We start from the raw sequence: 20,845 nt of genomic DNA on the forward strand, positions 1-20,845 counted from the left end.
TCCAACAAAAGGAAAAAGGTTATCATTGACCCAAGAATCAAGCCCCAGACCCAGTCAAGTGTTGGTTTTCATAACCGTTCATCCCCAGGACGAGTGGCACTGGTGGTGATACTGGGAAACTGGAGTGTCTAAGGGAATTACTTGTGTGACTTGTGGTTAGCCAGTGGGGTGAGACCAAAGTCCTCTTTGTCTCCGGCTGGTTTGGTTTGCCTTAGAGGTGGAAAAACCCCAGCCTTGTTTTAAGTGATTTGTCCTGAATTGGCACTGTCAGTTGGATCCCGCCAGAACCGCATCCTCACAGTGCTTGTCCAGCTTTTCTGAATAGTCCTGAACCACTTCTTTCTCCACAGAAGGCAGAAACACTTGGAAAACATTTGCAGATGAGATTCAGGAGAGAGAGTCTGTTCTGAAGGATATTCCCTGGTACTTCTTCCTCCCCTGCTGGATTTTCTTTTGTTTCCCTTCCTGCTTGATGACTCTGTTGCTTAAATGTAAATTAAGCAAAGCACCCATTCCTTTGTTCAAACAGGCCTGTTTGCCAGCCTCAGGTTAGAGCACGTGTTAACATCATAAAGGGGAATATTATCATTTCACGTACAATGTTGTCACACACATATTTTATCAGGGCAATACTGACCGGCAAATTATACATTTACAAATAATAGCTTGCAAGGTTGTACAAAGATTATTACAACAGTGGGTACGGTGTGAACACAAGGGTACATTCTGTCACAATCCCCTATCTTCCCCCTCTGTCATTTGTTCATGAGGTGCGGACTTTTCTCAGCTTCCCTTAAATACATAAACCATGGGAACTTGCATTGTCTCTCTGGCCTCCTTTCCCCGGAGGCCCCTCCACCTCTGCCCAGAGCAAAATCCCAATCAACTGTGCTGTGTGGCTGCAGGAATGTCACCGCCTCTGGGCTTCAGGACTGGCAGACTCTGTTAATGGTTCATTTGCTCGGGGATAAGAGGCTGGAGCAGCCCCTGAAGGAGAGAGAGGCAGGGACCTGGCAGCTCCACAGACACCCAGGAACTGTTCCTTCTCCTGGCACAGAGTCACCCCAGGTGAGTGGGACCATAGCCCTGGAGAGGCAGTCCTAGCATCACATGGCCTTAGAGCAGCCTTCTTATTGTGGGGTATCTGGGGAGCACAGGGGCTGAGCACAGACTGGTGAGTTATTGTAGGGTCTCTGGTGAGCACAGGGGCTGAGCACAGACTGGTGAGTTATGGTAGTGTCTCTGGTGAGCACGGGGGCCGTGCACAGACTGGTGAGTTATGGTAGGGTCTCTGGGGAGCACAGGGGCTGCACACAGACCGGTGAGTTATGGTGGTGTCTCGGGTGAGCATGGAGGCCGTGCACAGACTGGTGAGTTACAGTAGTGTCTCTGGTGAGCACGGGGGCCGTGCACAGACTGGTAAGTTATTGTAGGGTATCCAGTGAGCACAGGCACTGCACACAGACCAGTTGGTAGTATAAGGTCTCTGATGAACACACAGGGGGCTGCGCACAGACTGGTGAGCTGTTGTGGGGTGTACACAGTGTTTGCTATTTTGGCAGGGCTGGGAGCTGGCAGCTGCTCTCTGGGGTTGGGAGGAGACAGTCACAGGGAACTGATGGGTCTCCTGCCCCACAGGTGTCCCTCGCACTGTCCTGCTGGAAGCTGTGAAGGCCCATCCCAGCCAGTGATGCTGATCCTGAGCTGTCCCTCCAAGCTGCGGCTGCTGGAGGGGATGCTACGGAGGGGCCTGCCTGACACACTGCCGGTGACCAGGACTCGCCCACCCCCGCAGGGCCAAACCCTCCCACCCTCAGGCTGGGCAGAGAGCAAGAGAATGTCCCTCGGAGTCTCCTGGAAGATGGGGCACATATTGGGCTGGGGTGCAATTCCCTGGGTTGGGGGTACATGGAGGGCTGGCCCCTCCGCCTGGTCAAGGGGTAGCAGTTTGGGGGGCAGACCCTTTCTCCAGGTCAGGGGACAGCAGTTCAGGGACTGGGCAGGCTCTCATAGATCCACAGGGGATGTGCTGTACCCCAGCTTGTCATCAGGCCCCTGGGAGCAACCCCTGTAGTGGGCGAGGGCCCGAGACTGCACACAGCTCACAGGGGCAGGCCCGTGACCTCCACCACTGGGCCTTTGACACCATCCCTCCCATCTCTCTCCGTGGCTACCTGCAGTGAATGCAGCCGAGCCAGACGCCCGCGGGAGGCTTGGACTGGGCCCCTGCGGTGTGTGTTGGCAGAGACCCCGGCAGCCTTTGCAAAACACAGGAGCTGTTCATTAGTCCCCTGGCTACAGACTCCTCAGGTTAGCACAGGGAATCAAAGCTTAAGCCACAGCCCAGCCTGGCCAAGCCTGGGCAATGAGCCAGCCAAGACGTCATTGGCCCCATGGCTGGCTCTGCTCTGTCCGGTTGTTCTTAGGCCAAGGTGAGAGCTGCTGAAACCCCCCAAAACCAGCTCTTAGCCCTGTATCCTGACCCCTCGCGGCCGCTGTTCTTCAGCTGGTGGCCTCTCCACTGCAGAGCCGTGAGGGGAGAATCTCGCTCGCTCGGTGTGAACGTTCACCCCAGCCACTGGGATTTCCATGGTCTCTCCAGACCCTCCTTGCACATGTGTACAGTGTATTACCTTGGTTAATGATGCTGGTCTCCAGCCAGGCTGTTACATGAGTCACAACCCGTCCCTTCCCTTCTCATGCTGCACAGAGCAGTACAGGACGCAGAGGGAAACTGAAGCACACATGGGACTCAGAAAGCTACTCCAGAAAGCTTCTACTTTGTCACACAGGCCCCCTGCCATGGGTTAGGGGTAGTAGAAGGAGGGCAGGCCCCTCCCCCAGGGTAGAGGTAGTGGGAGAGGCCTCCCCCTGGGCCTCCTCCTCACTTGCCCGCTGCCTCCCAATGTCCAAACCCAGCAGCAATGCCTGCTGCTCACCCAGCGTAGCCGCCAGGAGCTGCCCATAGAATCAGAACACAAGCGGGATCTGTGCCAGCCAATCTCAGTATGGGCAGGCTTTGCGTAAAGCTAATGAACATGTGGGCAGCTCCATGGTAGCCAATCACACTGTAGGACAGCTGGGTGCCTGCCAATCATGGTTCTGACCACCACCACCTCCCACCCCCCGGTTCTGAATTTCCTCCTGATCCTCGCCATGGCAGATGGGGAGGGGGCAATGCAGTAGCTGGATCCATCCCAGTTTCAAACCCAAAGGTTTTGGGGTGGCAAAAGGGGGCTGAGGCTGCATGAAAACTCCCCACGGCACCCTGCTAGTGTCAGCGAACAGACCCACCCTAAGGGGGGATGGATGTGAGACTGCTCTGAGCTGTGTAGTGGAAAGGATGAGGTTGACTAGAGCCAGCGGTCAGCATGCTGACAGTGCCTGGTAGGACAGGGATGGGCAAGATGCTGTGGTGTCTATGGATAGCATTTGTGGGTTCAAACTTCACCAGGAGAGTCACTGGGTAAAGTGACCCTGCCCAGTGAAGTGGTTCAATACAGTAGGATTTTTCTGTCATATTTTTACAACACTATGTGCGCCTCAGTGTCCCCCTATGTGTTGCTTGGCTACCCAGTTGCAGGTGTGAGGGGGAGGATTAAGTTTGCTCTCAGGGCAGGCTAACAGACATAGGAGTGGGTGTCACCTCCCTGTAAGGGTGGAATAAAGGGTCCTTAAGGAACTTGTTGAAATCAACCTGGGTCCCCCAAGGTGGCCAGAGAGACAAGGCAAGCGCTGCCGACTCCTGGATTTCCCTGCCTCTCAGCCGGGAGGCTGAGCAGAGACCCCAACTCGAGAGCACAGGACTGGGAGGTGGTGGGTGCTGGACAAAGTTGGAGGCTCTCACCTGGAGCTGGCCAAGGAGGTCAGACGAAGACAGAGACAGCCTGGAAAGGGGCTTTCACTCCAGCTTGGCTGGGCTCTGGCTGACGGCAATGGACACTGCTTTACCCCCAGTTCTCTCTGCTGACCTAAGGCCGCTTTGTGACTCACAAACTGGCCTGGTTTGACAATGCTGCTGGGTGTCACTGCAAACCCAGGCTGGGGCGTGGGAGCCCGCAAACAGCAGCCAGATCTCTCCATGGATCTGGCTCAGTGGGAGGCACTGGGCAGACCTCGCGGGATGGAGCAGGAGCGCTGGAGCCCAGAGGCTCCATCTCAGAGGCCCTGGCCTGCCCCGCAGGAAGAGTGGGGTCCCCTGGGGGGGGCTGGCACTTTGAGGGGGGAGGGATAGCTCAGTGGCTTAAGCATTGGCCTGCTAAACTCAGGGTTGTGAGTTCAGTCCTTGAGGGGGCCATTTGGAGATTTAGTTGGAGATTGGTCCTGCTTTGAGCAGGGGGTTGGACTAGATACCTCCTGAGGTCCCTTCCAACCCTGATAATCTACGATCCTATGAGGACTCCTCCAAGGGGCAGCGTAAAAGCTGGGGCCCAGCACCGATCCTGGGGAACCAGGACATCCCTGGACTCTGACCCCTGTGTCTTGGCAGGTCTACGGCACTGTGATGCATGTGAACTGCGGGAACCCGGCTGGCCAGGAGGTGCTGGTGGACTCATGGCCAGAGTTCAAAATGGTCCTCACCCGGCCATGCAGAGAAGTGCGGCCTTTGTTGGGCCCCTCCCATCCGCTCCCCTCCCCTCCCCCACCTGATTCCATCACTGCCCCACTCCCCTCCCTGTCCTGACACCATCACTGCCCCGCTGCCCTCCCCCACCTGATGCCATCACTGCCCCTCTCCTCCCTGACTTCCTTTCCCTGCTTTGTGTTATCTCTACCGCTGCCTCACCTCCCCACAGCCTATCTCCCCTTCCTGCTGCCCAGACCCCCCCCATCCCATTCTGCCCTAAGCCCCCTGGCTCTGTTCACAGGGCCCCTTCCCCCCCTCCTCAATCTCTTACTTGGGGCTTGCTGTGCCCCACTCCCCTGATGCTGTCCCTGAGGGTCATGGGGGAGTGAGGGGCAGAGGCTGCGCTCACCCCCAGGCAGTGTCCCCCCTGCAGGTGGCGTGGGACCCAAGTGATTATTTCACCAACTTGCACACAGCCTTTTACCGGGATGAGGGTGCCTGCCAGGCCCTGCTGGGAAACAGCCACACCATCAACTGGGACCAGGCCTTCCAGATACAGGGTGAGCCCCTCCAGCCCTGCTCCATCCAGCTCCTGCCACATGGGGGGAGGACCACTGCCACCCCATGGGCCAATAGCCCCGAGGATCCTGCCTTGATCCCACAGACCAATAGCCCCAATGAGCTCGCCTGGGCCCCTTCTCCATCCAGACCCGGATCCTGAATGAGCCAAGCTTGGGAAACCCCAGTTGGGTCATGCCAGCTCACAGTGGCCCTTGGCCCCTCCCTGCTGCTTTCCCCCACCGGGCTGGGCCCCTCACGTCCATGGGCACCTTTTGGGGGGCCCCTGCTGACAGCACACGGCTGTCCCTGCAGGACTGCAGGACGGGGTACACGAGACCATCAGGGACATCGCCAGGGCCAGGGGGCTTGAGATGGAGACGTATTCGTACCGGCCACTGCTGCACCCAGACCCGCCTGCCATGCCCCAGTACCGGTAGGTGCCCCCTAGATATGGGGTGTGTGAAAGAGAATGGGGCAATGTACACAACCAGCCTGTGCTAGATGGAGCGGGGAGCGGGGCTGGGGGAAGGGAAGGACCCCGGGGTGCCAGGCCAGAGGCCTCCATTGTGCCCCAGATCTGGTGTCAATGAGTTCCCCAGGCTAACGGTGCTGGCAGAGTGAGGCCATCACCACAGCCCCACACAGCCCCATGGCTTGGGCATATGCTGCCAAGGATTTCCCATCCTGCTCCAAGGCAGGGCTGAGTCAGCCCTAGAGCTTCGCCAGGGGCAGGGGCAGCCCAGCCTGGCCAATGAACCTCCTTGGGTCCAGGATGGGGAGAGCAGGGGGAGGGGGAACCCTTCGGTATCCTGGGATGGGCCGCCAGGGGTCCTTGACCCCAGATCCATCCCCTCTGAGAGGAGGGGGCTCCAAACACAGAGCCCCCTGTTCCCCCCTTCCCTGTCAGTGGGTAGGTCCCTGGGCAGGGGGTTCACTGCCCGCTGAGCCGTGGTGCTTTCAAGTCAGGGAGCTGAGCTTAGCCAAGCCCCGTGGCAGTGATGACTCTGCTGGGGCTGGACTGGGCCTTGTCAGACAGCCCCTGTGCTGAGGTCGCAAGAGTGTGTTGATCCCCTCCTCCCCCCCCCCGGGGGTCACCTTCCCCCCATGTGCTGCCTCCTGGCTCAATTCCCTCCCCACAGGGCTCTGCCTTCCCCCCATGTGCCGGAGCCTGGCTTGATCCCCTCCTCCCCACAGGGGTCGCCTTCCCCCCATGTGCCACCTTCTGGCTCGATCCCCTCCCCCCAGGGCTCCCCCTTCTCCCCCACCCCAGGTCTATCGCCCCTCAGCCTCACACCCCTTCTCTCTGTGCCTGATCAGTCCCCCTCCAGCCTCCGTCCCCTCTATGGGGGGCACTGGGGGGAGCATTATAGGGGCTAGAGCTACCCCAGAATTTGCCATAGCCTCCCCTCCCAGTGCAAAGGCCAAACGTTATGCAGCAGCAGGAGTGGCAATGCCATACCACGCCCCCCGGTAGCTCTGGGCTGCTGCTGACGGCAGCGCTGCCTTCAGAGCTGGGTGGCACACCCCTCCCCCACAGGATACATTCCATGCCACCCATCCCAGTTTGAGATTTGGCAACCCCCCCATTCTCCTCCAATTTTCTGTCCAGCCCATCTCAGCCCCACAACCGGGAAGAGGATGGCGCCACCGGACCCTGCTCCTCTCCTATGCCATGTCATATTGCTCAATTTTTGCTCCCCAGGTTCACTCCCTTGTACCAGATTGACCCCTGAGCCCCCGGCTCACTGCATCCCGCCCCACAAGCTGGGTCAATCTCCCCCTGTGCTCACACCTCCCATGTTTGATACTAAACTGCTCAAGATAGTTCAGACCAAAGCAGACTGTGAAGAACTTCAAAAAGATCTCCCAAAACTAAGTGATTGGGCAACGAAATGGCAAATGAAATTTAATGTGGATAAATGTAAAGTAATCACATTGGAAGAAATAACCCCAACTATACATACAATATGATGGGGGCTAATTTAGCTACAATGAGTCAGGAAAAAGATCTTGGAGTCATCGTGGATAGTTCTCTGAAGATGTCCACGCGGTGTGCAGAGGAGATCAAAAAAGCAAACAGGATGTTAGGACTCATCAAAAAGGGGATAGAAAATAAGACAGAATATATTATTGCCCTTATATAAATCCATGGTACGCCCACATCTCGAATACTGTGTACAGATGTAGTCTCCTCATCTCAAAAAAGATACACAGGCGCTAGAAAAGGTTCAGAAAAGGGCAACTAAAATGATTAGGGGTTTGGAATGGGTCCCATATGAGGAAAGATTAAAGAGGCTAGGACTCTTCAGCTTGGAAAAGAGGAGACTAAGGGGAGATATGATAGAGGTCTATAAAATCCTGAGTGATGTGGAGAAAGTGGATAAGAAAAAGTTATTTACTTGTTCCCATAATACAAGAACTAGGGGTCACGAAATGAAATTAACAGGCAGCAGGTTTAAAACAAATAAAAGGAAGTTCTTCTTCACACAGCGCACAGTCAACCTGTGGAACTCCTTGCCTGAGGAGGTTGTGATGGCTGGGGCTATAACAGTGTTTAAAAGAAAACTGGATAAATTCATGGTGGTTAAGTCCATAAATGGCTATTAGCCAGGATGAGTAAGGAATGGTGTCCCTAGCCTCTGTTCGTTAGAGGATGGAAATGGATGGCAGGAGAGAGATCACTTGATCATTGCCTGTTAGGTTCCCTCCCTCTGGGGCACCTGGCATTGGCCACTGTCGGTAGACAGATACTGGGCTAGACGGACCTTTGGTCTGATCCGGTATGGTCGTTCTTATGTTCTTATGTTTGGTCAGTCCCCGCTACACTCCCCTAGACATACCCCTTCCCCTGGCCATGCTGATTCTATCCCTGCCCCCCAAGCTGACCCCCTCCTCTTCCCAGGTCAATCCTCTATCTGCTCACCCCACCCCATCCTGTGTCTCTAATCCCCCTGCCCTGTGTTGCAGGCCAGAAAAGGGGCTCAGGCTGGCCCCCGTGTCCCCCACCCACGCCGTGCTGCTCAGAGACACCTGGATGTTTGGGGGCAACAGCTGGAGCCTGCGCTACCTGAGCCTCCTGATCCGCCACTTCCCCAATGCCTGCCTGCTGGACCCTGAGGGGACCCCCATCTCCTGGTCCCTCGTTGACCCACTGGCTGCCCTGACACACGGTTACACCCTCCCAGAGCATCGTGGCCGGCACCACACGAGGGCCGTAGTGGGGATGCTGGCAGCACAGCTGCATGCCTGCGGCTTCCCTGTTTACACCCGGGTGCTGCCCCATAACGAGCCTTCGCTGCACACCCTGCAACGCCTCGGCTTCCACATCCTGCCTGGGGTGTTCTACCTCCTGGTGGTGAGGCCCGGGTTCACCCAGTCCCAGCCAGCCAGTGCCCTGGACTCAGACCAGGACCCTGCACCCAGCTCTGGGGAAATGCCACGCGCCCAATAGCATGTAGCATGGGGGAAGGAGAGAGGTGGAGAAGGGGACATGGCCTAGGGCGCTGCGCCCAGCTCTGGGGGACAGCCACGCTCTGCCAGCACATAGCCCTGGGGGAGGGGAGGAGATGGGGACACAGCCCAGCCATGCCCAGGAACCTACTGCTCTGCTACCCCCATGAAGGGGACACACTGACCAGGCACCAGGAGAGCTCGGCTGTCAGCCCTTGGGAAACCAGGGCCTGGTGGAGGAGACTCTCTCATGCTCCATTATCCCCTGGAGCAGGGCAGAGGCTCAGTAGGGGATGCTCTCCCCTGGCAGTCAGGGCTCAGCAGGGGGTGCTCTCCGCTCACGGTGGTGCCCCATGCCCTGTGCTGTGGGCTCAGCAGGGGGTCTCTTGCATGTCTGCCCAGTGGGTGCCAAAGGGTTAAAAAGCTGCTCCTGGGGCAGAGCAGGGACGGGGGGGCGGGGGCTGTCCCATGGCTGGGGGCAGGACCTGGGCGTTCGGAATCAAAACCAGATCAACGGAGGCTCCACAAAGAAGCAGACTTGGGTTTTGGTGGGACTCAGGAGCTCCCAGCTGGGACTGAAAGAGACAGAGACAGGATCCAGTTTTGGTTCTTCAGCAGCTCGGCTGGGTGGGGCCCTGGCCTGTGTCTTCACCTTCACTTCTCTCTGCGGCCACAGGGACCCCCCAGGCCGGGTTCCCGGGGACAATAAACCGTGTGCTGTGTGGAAAAGGCTTTGGGATGTCACTGCAAACACTGGCTGGGGGACACTGGTCCCCACAGAGCAGCCAGGTCTCTCCAGGAGTCTGGCTCAGTGCGACATGCTGGGCAGAGCTCATGGGGAAGCAGGAGGGCTGGAGCCATGTGCTCGGCCCTGGAGGAAGAGAGAGTCCCCTTGGGGGGCTGGAATGTCACAGGATTCCTCCAAGGACTGGTTTAAAAGCTGGGGCATAGCACTGATCCTGGAGAGCCACGACAGGGAGCAGCGCTGTGGGTCCCAGCCGGGGCACCAGGCCAGTGTGGGGTGTCTCCTTCACAGCCAGAACCGGCAGCAGAGAAGGGCAGGCACATCTGGCGGCAGCCGTGGGGCAGAGGCAGCCCTGGCCCCAGCCAGGGAGCAGCCCCAGCAGGGCACAGTGCGCCCCTCCCTCCCCCCGCAGCCAGCCTGCGTTGCCCCAGGACTTGGACTCTCAGACTTGCACAGTCTCTATTTCCCAAGATTGAATCATTATTTTAAAAACTGTATAGAAATCACCACTCTCCCATCATTCAATGCATCTGGCCCAGCCTCTGGCCTGGCCCCGGCCCCTCGCCCGGCTCCGGCCTCAGCGGAACCGCTTCTCCTCCCACACGTACAGCTTCCCCGCAGGCACCTTCTGGAAAAACAGGCTGTTGCCTCGGCTCATGTTCCCCTGCACGGAGAGGAGAGGAGACGGCTGTCAGGGTGCCCTGCCCTGCCCTGGGCAGCTTCCCTCTGCCTGTCACCCAGGCTCCAGTCTGCCAAGCCCATCCCCCCACAGCCCTCCTACCCACACAGCAGGGCCAGCACTTCCAGGGGTGCAAGTGACTTAGGGGGTTTACCGGTACTGCAGGAGTCCTGAGGGGGGCATAGCCTCATCCAGAAGAGGCGTGGTCTCTTAAGTTTAAAGGCCCTGGGGCAGCACCTGTGGCTGGGAGACCCAGGGCCTTTAAATCAACCAGGGGCTCCCAGCTGAAAAGGTGGCTAGGAGCCCCCCGGGGGGGAACCCCGAGTTTTGCCGCTGGGGCTGGTATTTAAAGGGCTCTGGGCTGCCCGCAGCCGTGGGGAGCTTTGAGCCCTTTAAATCTCAGCCGCGGCCGGGATTCAAAGGGCTCTGGGCTGCCCGGAAGCCGGTGAGGTCTGGCACGGAGTACTGGCTCTTGCCGGTACGCCGTACTGGACCGGACCAGCTTACTTTCACCTCTGAGCGCTTCCCAGCCCTTTTATAACCCCCCCTGAGATGAGTGCCAGGCACAGCTCCCCCACACAGGGCATCACTGCGCTATGGGGCCAGGGCGAGGCTGGGACATACCTCCTTGAGCAGTTGGCTCCAGCAGCCTAACTAGGAGCAGCAGTTGGGTACGTAGGGGAGAGGCCACCAGCCAGCCTGCAAGGGTGGGGCGGAAGTAGCGCTGAGCCGTGTCCCATGTGCCCTGGGCCCTCTCCTTGCATGGGGACTGGGCCACAAGCCCACCGTGCTCCGGCACGGACACAGCCCTGCCCGAGCCTGCAAACGCAGCTCTAGCTGTGCCCCACCAAGGCCTCTGCAGCAGCCAGTCACCCAAGGGGCAGCAGCTGGGTCATCCCCTGCCGGCTACCGCAGCCTCTTCCCAGAGCCCTCCCTGGCCTCCCGAGCACCACTTCCTGTCTGAGCCCTTCTGGGCTACATAGCATTAACGGGGCCTGAGCCAGGCACCTCAGTCAGGTCCCATGATCCCCAGCTGCCCCCTGTCCATTCCCCTATGGCCAGAGCTTCCTGCCTCTGCCCCCAGCACTACAGCGGGGCAGATGGGCACCAGGAGAGCAGCCTTTCTCCTGGGGACAGAGCTGATGCTGCCTAGTGAGATGGCCAAGAGGCTGCCAAGCATCTGGGCAAGAGGGGAGCCACAGGAGCCTGTGCGAGGGGCAGGGGGTGAGCTGCGAGCAGAGCCAGGACTAGCTCCATGTCAGGCTGGGAGGTGGGGACAGGTGGGGCCAGAGCCCAGGATCGCGGCTCTGCCAGCTGCAGCAGGGAGGGGATGATCTGTCCCCCCTGTCCTACCCTGTCATCCACTCGCTAGGCCCAGAGGTGTTCCACCGGGGGTCAATGCGGGTGGGGGGTGATTTGTTCCCAGCGCCAGCCGCAGCAGGGCTTCAGCTACCCTGGGGGATGGTGCCTCTCCCTGGCATGGCTCCTTTCCCTTCCCAGACCCGTGAATGCGCCGATACCCCAGTCTGACCATGGCCACATGGGGACTTTTGCCATTTTCACTTGCTATTTTCACATAGGGGAAATGGAGGCACATACAGGGGTCATAAAATACTACAGAAATTCACACTTTGTCACAGGGACCAATCCCCTGGTTTTGTTGGTTTCCCCCATCCCGGCTGATCTGACCCAAAGTGGCTCCATTCACCATGGCACTGTCTTCCAGGAGGCTGGGGCTTTCAAATGTGATGAGAAGGCCCAAGCTGAATCCTGCTATGTTATAGGAAATGCATTTCCTGCTGCGGGGTGCTCACAGTCAGGGTCATTGGGGCCCCATTGTGGCGGGTGCGGCACAGACACACAGTGACTAAGACCAGGCCCGCCTAGCAGGGGGCTGCAGGTCGGGATTGAGGGGCACCAGTGGAGAAGGTGGTCAGGCAGCCCCTGCTCTCACTCTGCCCCTGGTCCTGGTGCATTCTGGGTGCATTTGCATTTCCCCGGAGGCCCCATCACCTCTGCCCAGAGCAAACTCCCAATCAACTGTGCTGTGCGGCTGCAGGGATGTCACCGCCTCTGGGCTCCAGGACTGGCAGACTCTGTTAATGGTTCATTCGCTCGGGGATAAGAGGCTGGAGCAGCCCCTGAAGAAAAGAGACGCAGGAACCTCGCAGCTCCACAGACACCCAGGAACTACTCCTTCCCCTGACACGGAGTCACCCAGGGGTGAGTGGGACCCTAGCCCTGTATGGGCAGCCCTGGCATGACATGGCAGCCTTCTTATTGTGGGTTATCTGGTGAGCACAGGGGATGCACACAGACTGATGAGTTATTGTAGGGTCTCTGGTGAGCACAGGGGCTGCACACAGATTGGTGAGTTATTGTAGGGTCTCCGGGGAACACAGGGGCTGCACACATACTGGTCAGTTATTGTAGGGTCTTTGGGGAGCACCGAGGCTGCGCACAGACTGGTGAGCTGTTGTGGGGTATACACAGTGTTTGGTATTTTGGCAGGGCTGGGAGCTGGCAGCTGGTCTCTGGGGTTGGGAGGAGACAGTCACAGGGAACTGATGGGTCTCCTGCCCCACAGGTGTCCCTCGCACGGTCCCACTGAAAGCTGTGAAGTGCCATCCTGGCCAGTGATGCTGATCCTGAGCTGTTCCTCCAAGCTGCGGCTGCTGGAGGGGATGCTACGGAGGGGCCTGCCTGACGCTGCTGGTGACCAGGACTCGCCCACCCCTGCAGGACCGAACCCTCCCACCCTCGGGCTGGGCAGAGAGCAGGGGAATGTCCCTCAGAGTCCCCTGGGAGATGGGGCACATATTGGGCTGGGGTGCAATCCCCTGGGTTGGGGGTACGTGGAGGGCTGGCCCCTCCACCTGGTCAAGGGGTAGCAGTTTGGGGGACAGACCCTTTCTGCAGGTCAGGGGACAGCAGTTCAGGGGCTGGGCAGGCTCTCATTGATCCACAGGGGATGTGCTGTACCCCAGCTTGTCACCAGGCCCTTGGGAGCGACCCCTGTAGTGGACGAGGGCCCGAGACTGCACACAGCTCACAGGGGCAGGCGTGTGACCTCCACCACTGGGCCTTTGACACCAGCCCTCCCATCTCTCTCCGTGGCTCCCTGCAGCGAATGCAGCTGAGCCAGACGCCCGCGGGAGGCTTGGACCGGGCCCCTGTGGTGTGTGTTGGCAGAGACCCCGGCAGCCTTTGCAAAACACAGGAGCGGTTCATTAGTCCCCTGGCTACAGACTCCTCAGGTTAGCACAGGGAATCAAAGCTTATGCCACAGCCCAGCCTGGCCAAGCCTGGGCAATGAGCCAGCCAAGACGTCACAGTCCCCCTGGCTGGCTCTGCTCTGTCCGGTTGTTCTTAGGCCAAGGTGAAAGCTGCTGAGACCCCCCAAAACCAGCTCTTAGCCCCGTATCCCGACCCCTCGCTGCTGCTGTTCTTCAGCTGGGGGCCTCTCCACTGCAGAGCCATGAGGGGGAAATCTCACTCGCTCGCTGTGAACGTCCACCCCAGCCACTGGGGTGTCCATGGTCTCTCCAGACCCTTCTTGCGCATGTGTAGACTTTATGCCCCGGGTTAATGATGCTGGTCTCCAGCCAGGCTGTTACATGAGTCACAACCCATCCCTTCCCTTCATACGCTGTGCAGAGCAGTACAGGACACAGAGGGAAACTGAGGCACACATGGGACTCAGAAAGATACTACAGAAAGCTTCTACTTTTTCACACAAGCCCCTCACCCTGGGTTAGGGGTAGCAGCAGGAGGGCAGGCCCCTCCCACACGTTAGAGATAGTGAGGGATACTCCCCCTGGGCTGCCTCCTCACTTGCCCCCTGCCTTTCAAAGTCCAAACCCAGCACCGATGCCTGCTGCTCACCCAGCATAGCCCCCAGGAGCTGCCCATTGAATCAGAGCACAAGTGGGCTCTGTGCCAGCCAATCTCAGTATGGGCAGGCTTTGCGTAAGCCAGCGAAAATGTGGGCACTCCATGGCAGCCAATCACAGTGTGGAACACCTGGGTGCCTGCCAATCATGGCTCCGACCACCACCACCTCCCACCCCTGGCTCTGAATTTCCTCTTGGTCCTCCCCCAGCTACACTCTTCATAAAATAGGCATTTTTGTAATATTTGTATGAACCCTATGTGTGCCTCAGTTTCCCCTGGCTACTCAGAAGGGGAAGCAGATTAAGTTTGTTCGCAGTGGTAAGTGACACAGGCAGTTTGCTTTCAGTTAGTGCCAGCGGTGGGATACTGGATGTGCCAGTAGCACAGCACGCTCCGTCAAAGGAAACAGCAATAAATGGCGTATAACCACCACCCTAAGAACCACATCGCAAACCTGTGCAAGGAGAAAGGGTGAAGCATTGGGAAGTTCAACAAGGCGCAGCTGATTGCAGGCTGGAGAGGGGTGACAGGACTCAACAGCAGGTTCCAGACCCAGGCGGGATTTGATGAGGGTCCGAGAGTGACAGAAGCAGGGTGTCCTCACGACCTGGTTCCCCTCCAATAGATTTGAAGTTGTAGGAGTTAGTGTGGAAAGCAAAGGCATTAGCAGACCATAAGAGGGAACCAACTGCCTCTGAGAAGTAGCAAAAACATGAAGAAATGCAGCAAAAGCTTGATCTGAAAATGTGGAGGGGCGAGAGAACCCATGAAGGGGTAAGTGGGCAAAGACTCCAGGGATGCTGGATTATGCAGGGAGCTGGATACCAAATTGTCTGTTTAAGGAGGAGGAGGGGTGTAGAAACCAACCTCACTGCCTTTGAGAAGGGTTGTGATTTGAACCTGGCTGACTCTGCAGACTGGATCTGCTGTCTCACCCCCAAAGCCATAGAGCCGTACAGCCAGATGGACGGCGTTAATACTGGGGGCTGGGAACTATTCAAAAAGGCTCCACTGCTTATGTTTGACCTGACACCTGAGGCTTATATAAAAGGGTTTTGGGGTGTGCAAGAGACCCAGGCTGTGACTTAAATGGAAGCCACCTGCCTTCTGAGAGAAGCCCTCCCGCTGGCTCCGATCCCAGGGCAGACACAGGACTCCGGGGGGCTGGTAGTCATGGTTCTCCTGGACATCGGCTCTGACCTCCTTCTGAGACTTTCTGTATCACCTTCAGACAAAATCCAGTCCCTGATCCTGCCCCAGCCAAGGGTTTGAACCCCAGGAGCCAGAGGCTCAGACTGGAGGTGTCAGTGAAAAGGCAAATAGCTCGGCCGGCAGGGAGCAGGGTTCCCCGCGTGCCTGTAACACTAAGGAAAGGCTGTTAAGCTCAGGACACCTGTCTGTCTGGAAGTAGACCCCTGTATTTGAGTGGGGCCGAGGAACATCCCCCACAATCTCCACAGGGGACATGTGAGTCACACGGGCTCCGCAGAATTTCCCTGAGGCTGTGGCCAAGGGAGCCAGCTCACAGCCTGCTCTCCCTGGGGAAACAGAGTCAGAGCTGAACCTGGTGGGAGCTGAGACCCCAGCTGAGCATGGGCAGACACGGGCAGGACATGGCCAAGGTTAAGACCTGGAATCGCAGCCTGACAGGAGGGGGGTCCTGGCCTGGGGTGAGTGCAACCGGTTAACCCCAGGAGGGGAAATGGATTCCTGGATTACACACAGCCCTGGGGTTGGGACACAACCAGCGTAGGGGAGCCCCCTGCATCACCGGACCCTGGGACACCAGCGGCCCAGAGACATGGCTGGGCTAAGACCAGCCTTGCGGGGGACACACCTGCACCCATCCCCCAAATGTTCAAGGGGTCACTCCTTACCCCAGCCTAGGGGTCAGGACACCCCAGGGTGCAGCCAAGAAAGTGGGGGGGGTCACAACCCTCCTCACTCCCTGGCAGTGAGGCCATCACCACGGCCCCACACAGCCCCAGGCCTTGGGCACATGCTGCCAAGGATTTCCCATCCTGCTCTGTGGCAGGGCTGAGTCAGCCCTAGAGCTTCACCAGGGGCAGCCCAGCCTGGCCAAGGAACCGCCTTGGTCCCAGGATGGGGAGAGCAGGGGGAGGGGCAGCCTGTAACCCTTCCATATCCTGGGACGGGCAGCCAGGGGTCCTTGACCCCAGATCCATCCCCTCTGAGGGGAGGGGGCTCCAAGCACAGAGCCCCCTGGTCCCCTCTTCCCTGTCAGTGGGTAGGTCCCTGGGTAGGGGGTTCACTGCCCACTGAGCCCTGGTGCTTTCAAGTCAGGGAGCTGAGCTCAGCCAAGGCCCATTGGCAGCGATGACTCTGCTGGGGCTGGACTGGGCACTGTCATACAGCCCCTGTGTTGAGGTCGTGGGAGTGTGTTGATCCCCTACCCCCCCGGGGGTCACCTTCCCACCATGTGCCGCCTCCTGGCTCGATCCCCTCCACCCACAGGGCTCCCCCTTCTCCCCTACCCTGGGTCTATCGCCCCTCGGCCTTACACCCCTTCTCCCTGTGCCAGGTCAGCCCCCCTCCCCTCCATGGGGCACTGGGGGGAGCATTATGGGGGCTAGAGCAACCCCATAATTTGCCATAGCCTCCCATCCCAGTGCAAAGTCCAAACGTTATGCAGCAGTAGGGGTGGCAATGCCATACCACGCCCCCCCGTAGCTCTGGGCTGCTGCTGGCGGCAGCGCTGCCTTCAAAGCTGGGTGGCACAACCCTCCCCCACAGGATACATTGGTTTTAAAGAACCACTCTTCCATGCCCCCCACACCTCCCAGTTTCAGATTTGGCAGCACCCCACTGGCAATTTTCTGTCCAGAATCACAACCAGGAAGAGGATGGTGCCGCCAGACCCTGCTCCTCTCCTATGCCATGTCATACCAGCTCAATCTCTACTCCCCAGGCTCACTCCCTTGTACCAGATCGACCCCCACGCCCCTGGCTCATTGTATCCCACCCCCCAAGCTGGGTCAATGTCCCCCTGTGCTCACACCTCCCACGTTTGGTTGCTCCCCGCTCCCCTCCCCTAGAGGTTCAGTTCCCTCTGACCAGGGACGCTGACCCCCTCCCCTTGCCAGGTCAATCCCTTATCTGCTCACCCAACCCCTCCCCGCATCTCATCCCCCCTTCCCTGTGTTGCAGGCCTGACAAGGGGCTCAAGCTGGCCCCTGTGTCCCCCACCCACACCGTGCTGCTCAATGACACCTGGAAGTTTGGGAGGAACAGCTGGAGCCTCCGCTACCTGAGCTTCCTGATCCGCCACTTCCCCAGTGCCTGCCTGCTGGCCCCTGAGGGGACCCCCATCTCCTGGTCCCTCACCGACCCGCTGGCTGTCCTGACACACAGTTACACCCTCCCAGAGCATCGTGGCCAGCATCATCTGCGGTCCGTGGTGGGGATGCTGGCGGCACAGTTGCACGACCACGGCTTCCCTGTTTACACCCAGGTGCTGCTCAATAATGAGCCTTAGCTGCACAACGTGCAACGCCTCGGCTTCCGCATCCTGCCTGGGGTGTTCTACCTGCTGGTAGTGAAGCCCGAATTCGCCCAGTCCCAGACAGCCAGTGCCCTGGATTTGGGCCAGGACCCTGCGCCCAGCTCTGGAGAACAGCAACACACCCAATAGCACATAGCATGGGGGGAGGGGGGAGGAGAAGAGGACACGGCCTAGGGCCCTGCACCCAGCTCTGGAGGACAGCCACGCTCTGCTAGCACGTAGCCCTGGGGGAGGGGAGGAGACAGGAACTCATCCCAGGACCCTGCGCCCAACTCTGGGGAACGGCAACACGCCCAATAGCACATAGCACAGAGGGAGGGGAGAGAAGACGACGACACGGCCTAGGGCCCTGCACCCAGCTCTAGGGGACAGCCACACTCTGCCACCATGTAGCACTGGAGGGGAGGAGACACGAACTCAGCCCAGGACCCTGCGCCCAGCTCTGGGGGACAGCCACGCTTTGCCAGCACATAGCCCTGGGGGAGGGGAGGGGAGGAGATGGGGAACAAAGCCTAGCCATGCCCAGGGACCTACTGCTCTGCTACCCCCATGAAGGGGACACACTGACCAGGCACCAGGAGAGCTCAGCTGTCAGCCCCTGGGAAGCCAGGGCCTGGTGGAGGAGACTCTCTCATGCTCCATTATCCCCTGGAGCAGGGCAGAGGCTCAGTAGGGGGCGCTCCCCCCTGGCAGTCAGGGCCAGCCCCAAAGAGACCAGGGTGAGGGTTCAGCAGGGGGTCTCTCCCGCTCCCTTCCCCAGGCAGTCTGAGAATAATGTAGCTGAAGTCAACGCATCTTAGATTGAATTAAAATTCCTTACTTCGTTCAGCAGTGGACAGGAGAGCGATCTGGGATCGATTTATCGCATTTACACTACACGTGATAAAGCAAACCCCGATTGCGTAGACGTAACGAAGGAGAATTTTCTGTAATAGTTTTGATTCCGGCGTGCCTCAGTTTCCTTCTGTACTTTGCATGTCTGCACAGTGGGTGCCAAAAGGTTAAAAAGCAGAGCAGGGACGGGGGGGAGGGGTGTCCCATGGCTGAGGGCAGGACCTGGGCATTCAGGATCAAAACCAGATCAACGGAGGCTCCACAAAGAAGCAGACTTGGGTTTTGGTGGGACTCAGGAGCTCCCAGCTGGGACTGAAAGAGACAGAGACAGGATCCAGTTTTGGCTCTTCTGCAGCTCGGCTGGGTGGGGCCCTGGCCTGTGTCTTCACCTTCACTTCTCTCTGCGGCCCCAGGGACCACCCAGGCCGGGTTCCCGGGGACAATAAACCGTGTGCTGTGTGGAAAAGGCTTTGGGATGTCACTGCAAACACTGGCTGGGGGACACTGGTCCCCACAGAGCAGCCAGGTCTCTCCAGGAGTCTGGCTCAGTGCGACGTGCTGGGCAGAGCTCATGGGGTGAAGCAGGAGGGCTGGAGCCATGTGCTTGGCCCTGGAGGAAGAGAGAGTCCCCTTGGGGGGTTGGCACGTCACAGGGTTCCTCCAAGGACTGGTTTAAAAGCTGGGGTGTAGCACTGATCCTGGGGAGCCACGACGGGGAGCAGCGCTGTGGGTCCCAGCCGGGGCACCAGGCCAGTGTGGGGTGTCTCCTTCACAGCCAGAACCGGCAGCAGAGAAGGGCGGGCACGTCTGCCGGTAGCCGTGGGGTAGAGCCAGCCCTGGCCCCAGCCAGGGAGCAGCCCCACCAGGGCACAGTGCATCGTCCCGTCTGCCCCCTCCCCCCAGCCAGGGAGCTGGCCCCCCAGAGCACTGCCCCGACCCCCAGCCGGCCTGCGTTGCCCCTGGACTTTGACTCTCAGACTTGCACACAGTCTCTGTTTCCCAAGATTAAATCATTATTTAAAAAACTGTATAGAAATCACCACTCTCCCATCATTCAGTGCATCTGGCCCAGCCTCTGGCTCGGCCCCGGGCCCCTCGCCCAGCTCTGGCCTCAGCGGAACCGCTTCTCCTCCCACACGTACAGCTTCCCTGCAGGCACCTTCCGGAAGAACAGACTGTTGCCTCGGCTCATGTTCCCCTGCACGGAGAGGAGAGGAGATGGGACGGCTGTCAGGGTGCCCTGCCCTGCCCTGGGCAGCTTCCCTCTGCCTGTCACCCAGGCTCCAGTCTGCCAAGCCCATCCCCCCACCAGCCCTCCTACCCACACAGCAGGACCAGAGCTTCCCAGCCCTTTTACAACCCCCACCCTGAGATGTCATCAGGAAGAGGGAGAAAACTTGTTCACCTTAGCCTCTAATGATAGAACAAGAAGCAATGGGCTTAAACTGCAGCAAGGGAGGTTTAGGCTGGACATTAGGAAAAAGTTCCTAACTGTCAGGGTGGTTAAACACTGGAATAAATTGCCTAGGGAGGTTGTGGAATATCCATCTCTGGAGATATTTAAGAGTAGGTTAGATAAATGTCTCTCAGGGATGGTCTAGACAGTATTTGGTCCTGCCATGAGGGCAGGGGACTGGACTCGATGACCTCTTGAGGTCCCTTCCAGTCCTACAACCTATGAGTGCCAGGCATGGCTGCCCCACACATGGCATCACTGCGCTATGGGGCCGGGGCGAGGCCGGGACATACCTCCTTGAGCAGCTGGCTCCAGCAGTCTAACCAGCAGGAGTAGTTGGGTGCATATGGAGGGAGGCCACCAGCCAGCCTGCAAGAGAGGAGACGGGGGAGGAAGTAGCACTGAGCCGTGTTCCATGTGCCCCCCCCCGCCTCACATGGGAACTGGGCCACAAGCCCTGCTCCGAGCCTGCAAACGCAGCTCAAGCTGTGCCCCACCAAGGCCTCTCCAGCAGCCAGTCGCCCAGGGAGCAGCAGCTGGGTCACCCCCTGCCAGCCACTGCAGCCTCTTCCCAGAGCCCTCTCTGGCCTCCCAAGCACCACTTCCCGTCTGAGCCCTTCTGGGCTATGTAGCGTTAATGGGGCCTGAGCCAGGCAGCTCAGTCAGGTCCCAGGATCCCCAGCTGCCCCCTGTCCATTCCCTTGTGGCCACAGCTTCCTGCCCCTGCCCCCAGCACTACAGCGGGGCAGATGGGCACCAGGAGAGCAGCCTTTCTCCTGGGGACAGAGCTGATGCTGCCTAGTGAGATGGCCAAGGGCCGCAGCAATATTCCCAGGGGGAAGGCTGATTGACGAGGGCAGATCTCCCCCAACCACCCTACCAAGTCCCAGCTGTACTGCAGGGCAGCAGGGACAGGCTGCCACACCCGAACAGGCCCGGGCCTATTCTGGGAGGCTTCAACCTGTGATTTCGCTCCTGCCAAGCATGACATGGGAGGGGAGGTGTCATAAGTAGATAGGTAAGGTAAGGGTTAATTTTCTTTTATTGTAAAGGGTTTACAAAGGGAACCAAACACCTGACCAGAGGACCAATCAGGAAACCGGATTTTTCAAAAGTAAGGGTGGGAACCTCTGGAG

At 58.8% G+C, this 20,845-nt stretch overlaps 2 protein-coding genes and 1 pseudogene across 8 annotated transcripts in view; 2 read left to right on the top strand and 1 right to left on the bottom strand.

The window, feature by feature from the left end:
• The first annotated feature begins 1,567 nt into the window (after window positions 1–1,567).
• On the top strand, window positions 1,568–8,721 carry LOC116822184 (glycine N-acyltransferase-like protein 3). The gene is made up of 5 exons (XM_032775874.2): window positions 1,568–1,768; window positions 4,490–4,597; window positions 5,001–5,127; window positions 5,441–5,561; window positions 8,096–8,721. The coding sequence occupies exons 1-5, from the start codon at window positions 1,619–1,621 to the stop codon at window positions 8,577–8,579; spliced, it is 990 nt and encodes a 329-aa protein (XP_032631765.2). The 5' UTR covers window positions 1,568–1,618; the 3' UTR covers window positions 8,580–8,721.
• Window positions 8,722–9,785: 1,064 nt separating this feature from the next.
• The window catches only part of MTCH2 (mitochondrial carrier 2), a 23,832-nt gene continuing 12,772 nt past the window's right edge, over window positions 9,786–20,845 (bottom strand). For 4 of the 7 annotated variants that reach the window (XM_075065949.1, XM_075065950.1, XM_075065953.1 and 1 more), the window contains 2 exons: window positions 20,003–20,078; window positions 19,245–19,451 (listed from right to left, as the gene is read on the bottom strand). In XM_075065949.1, the coding sequence (XP_074922050.1) occupies window positions 19,267–19,451; window positions 20,003–20,078 (261 nt within the window). In that variant the 3' untranslated portion in view covers window positions 19,245–19,266. Of the gene's footprint in view, window positions 9,988–19,244; window positions 19,452–20,001; window positions 20,079–20,845 lie in introns of those variants that run through there. The other 3 variants (XM_075065952.1, XM_075065951.1, XM_075065955.1) reach the window with 2 other exon arrangements.
• LOC116822206 (glycine N-acyltransferase-like protein 3) lies at window positions 12,105–17,548 on the top strand (annotated as a pseudogene).

The sequence above is a fragment of the Chelonoidis abingdonii genome, chromosome 4 (genome assembly GCF_003597395.2).
Source record: "Chelonoidis abingdonii isolate Lonesome George chromosome 4, CheloAbing_2.0, whole genome shotgun sequence".
NCBI lineage: Eukaryota > Metazoa > Chordata > Testudines > Testudinidae > Chelonoidis > Chelonoidis abingdonii.

What these genes read in the sequence shown, in the direction of transcription:
- LOC116822184 (XM_032775874.2), top strand. Translation starts at nt 1,619, where the DNA reads ATGGGTCTCCTGCCCCACAGGTGTCCCTCGCACTGTCCTGCTGGAAGC. An exon ending in CCAGGCCTTCCAGATACAGG is followed by an intron (nt 5,128 to 5,440) that starts GTGAGCCCCTCC and finishes CTGTCCCTGCAG; the next exon opens with GACTGCAGGACGGGGTACAC. An exon ending in CCTGCCATGCCCCAGTACCG is followed by an intron (nt 5,562 to 8,095) that starts GTAGGTGCCCCC and finishes CCTGTGTTGCAG; the next exon opens with GCCAGAAAAGGGGCTCAGGC.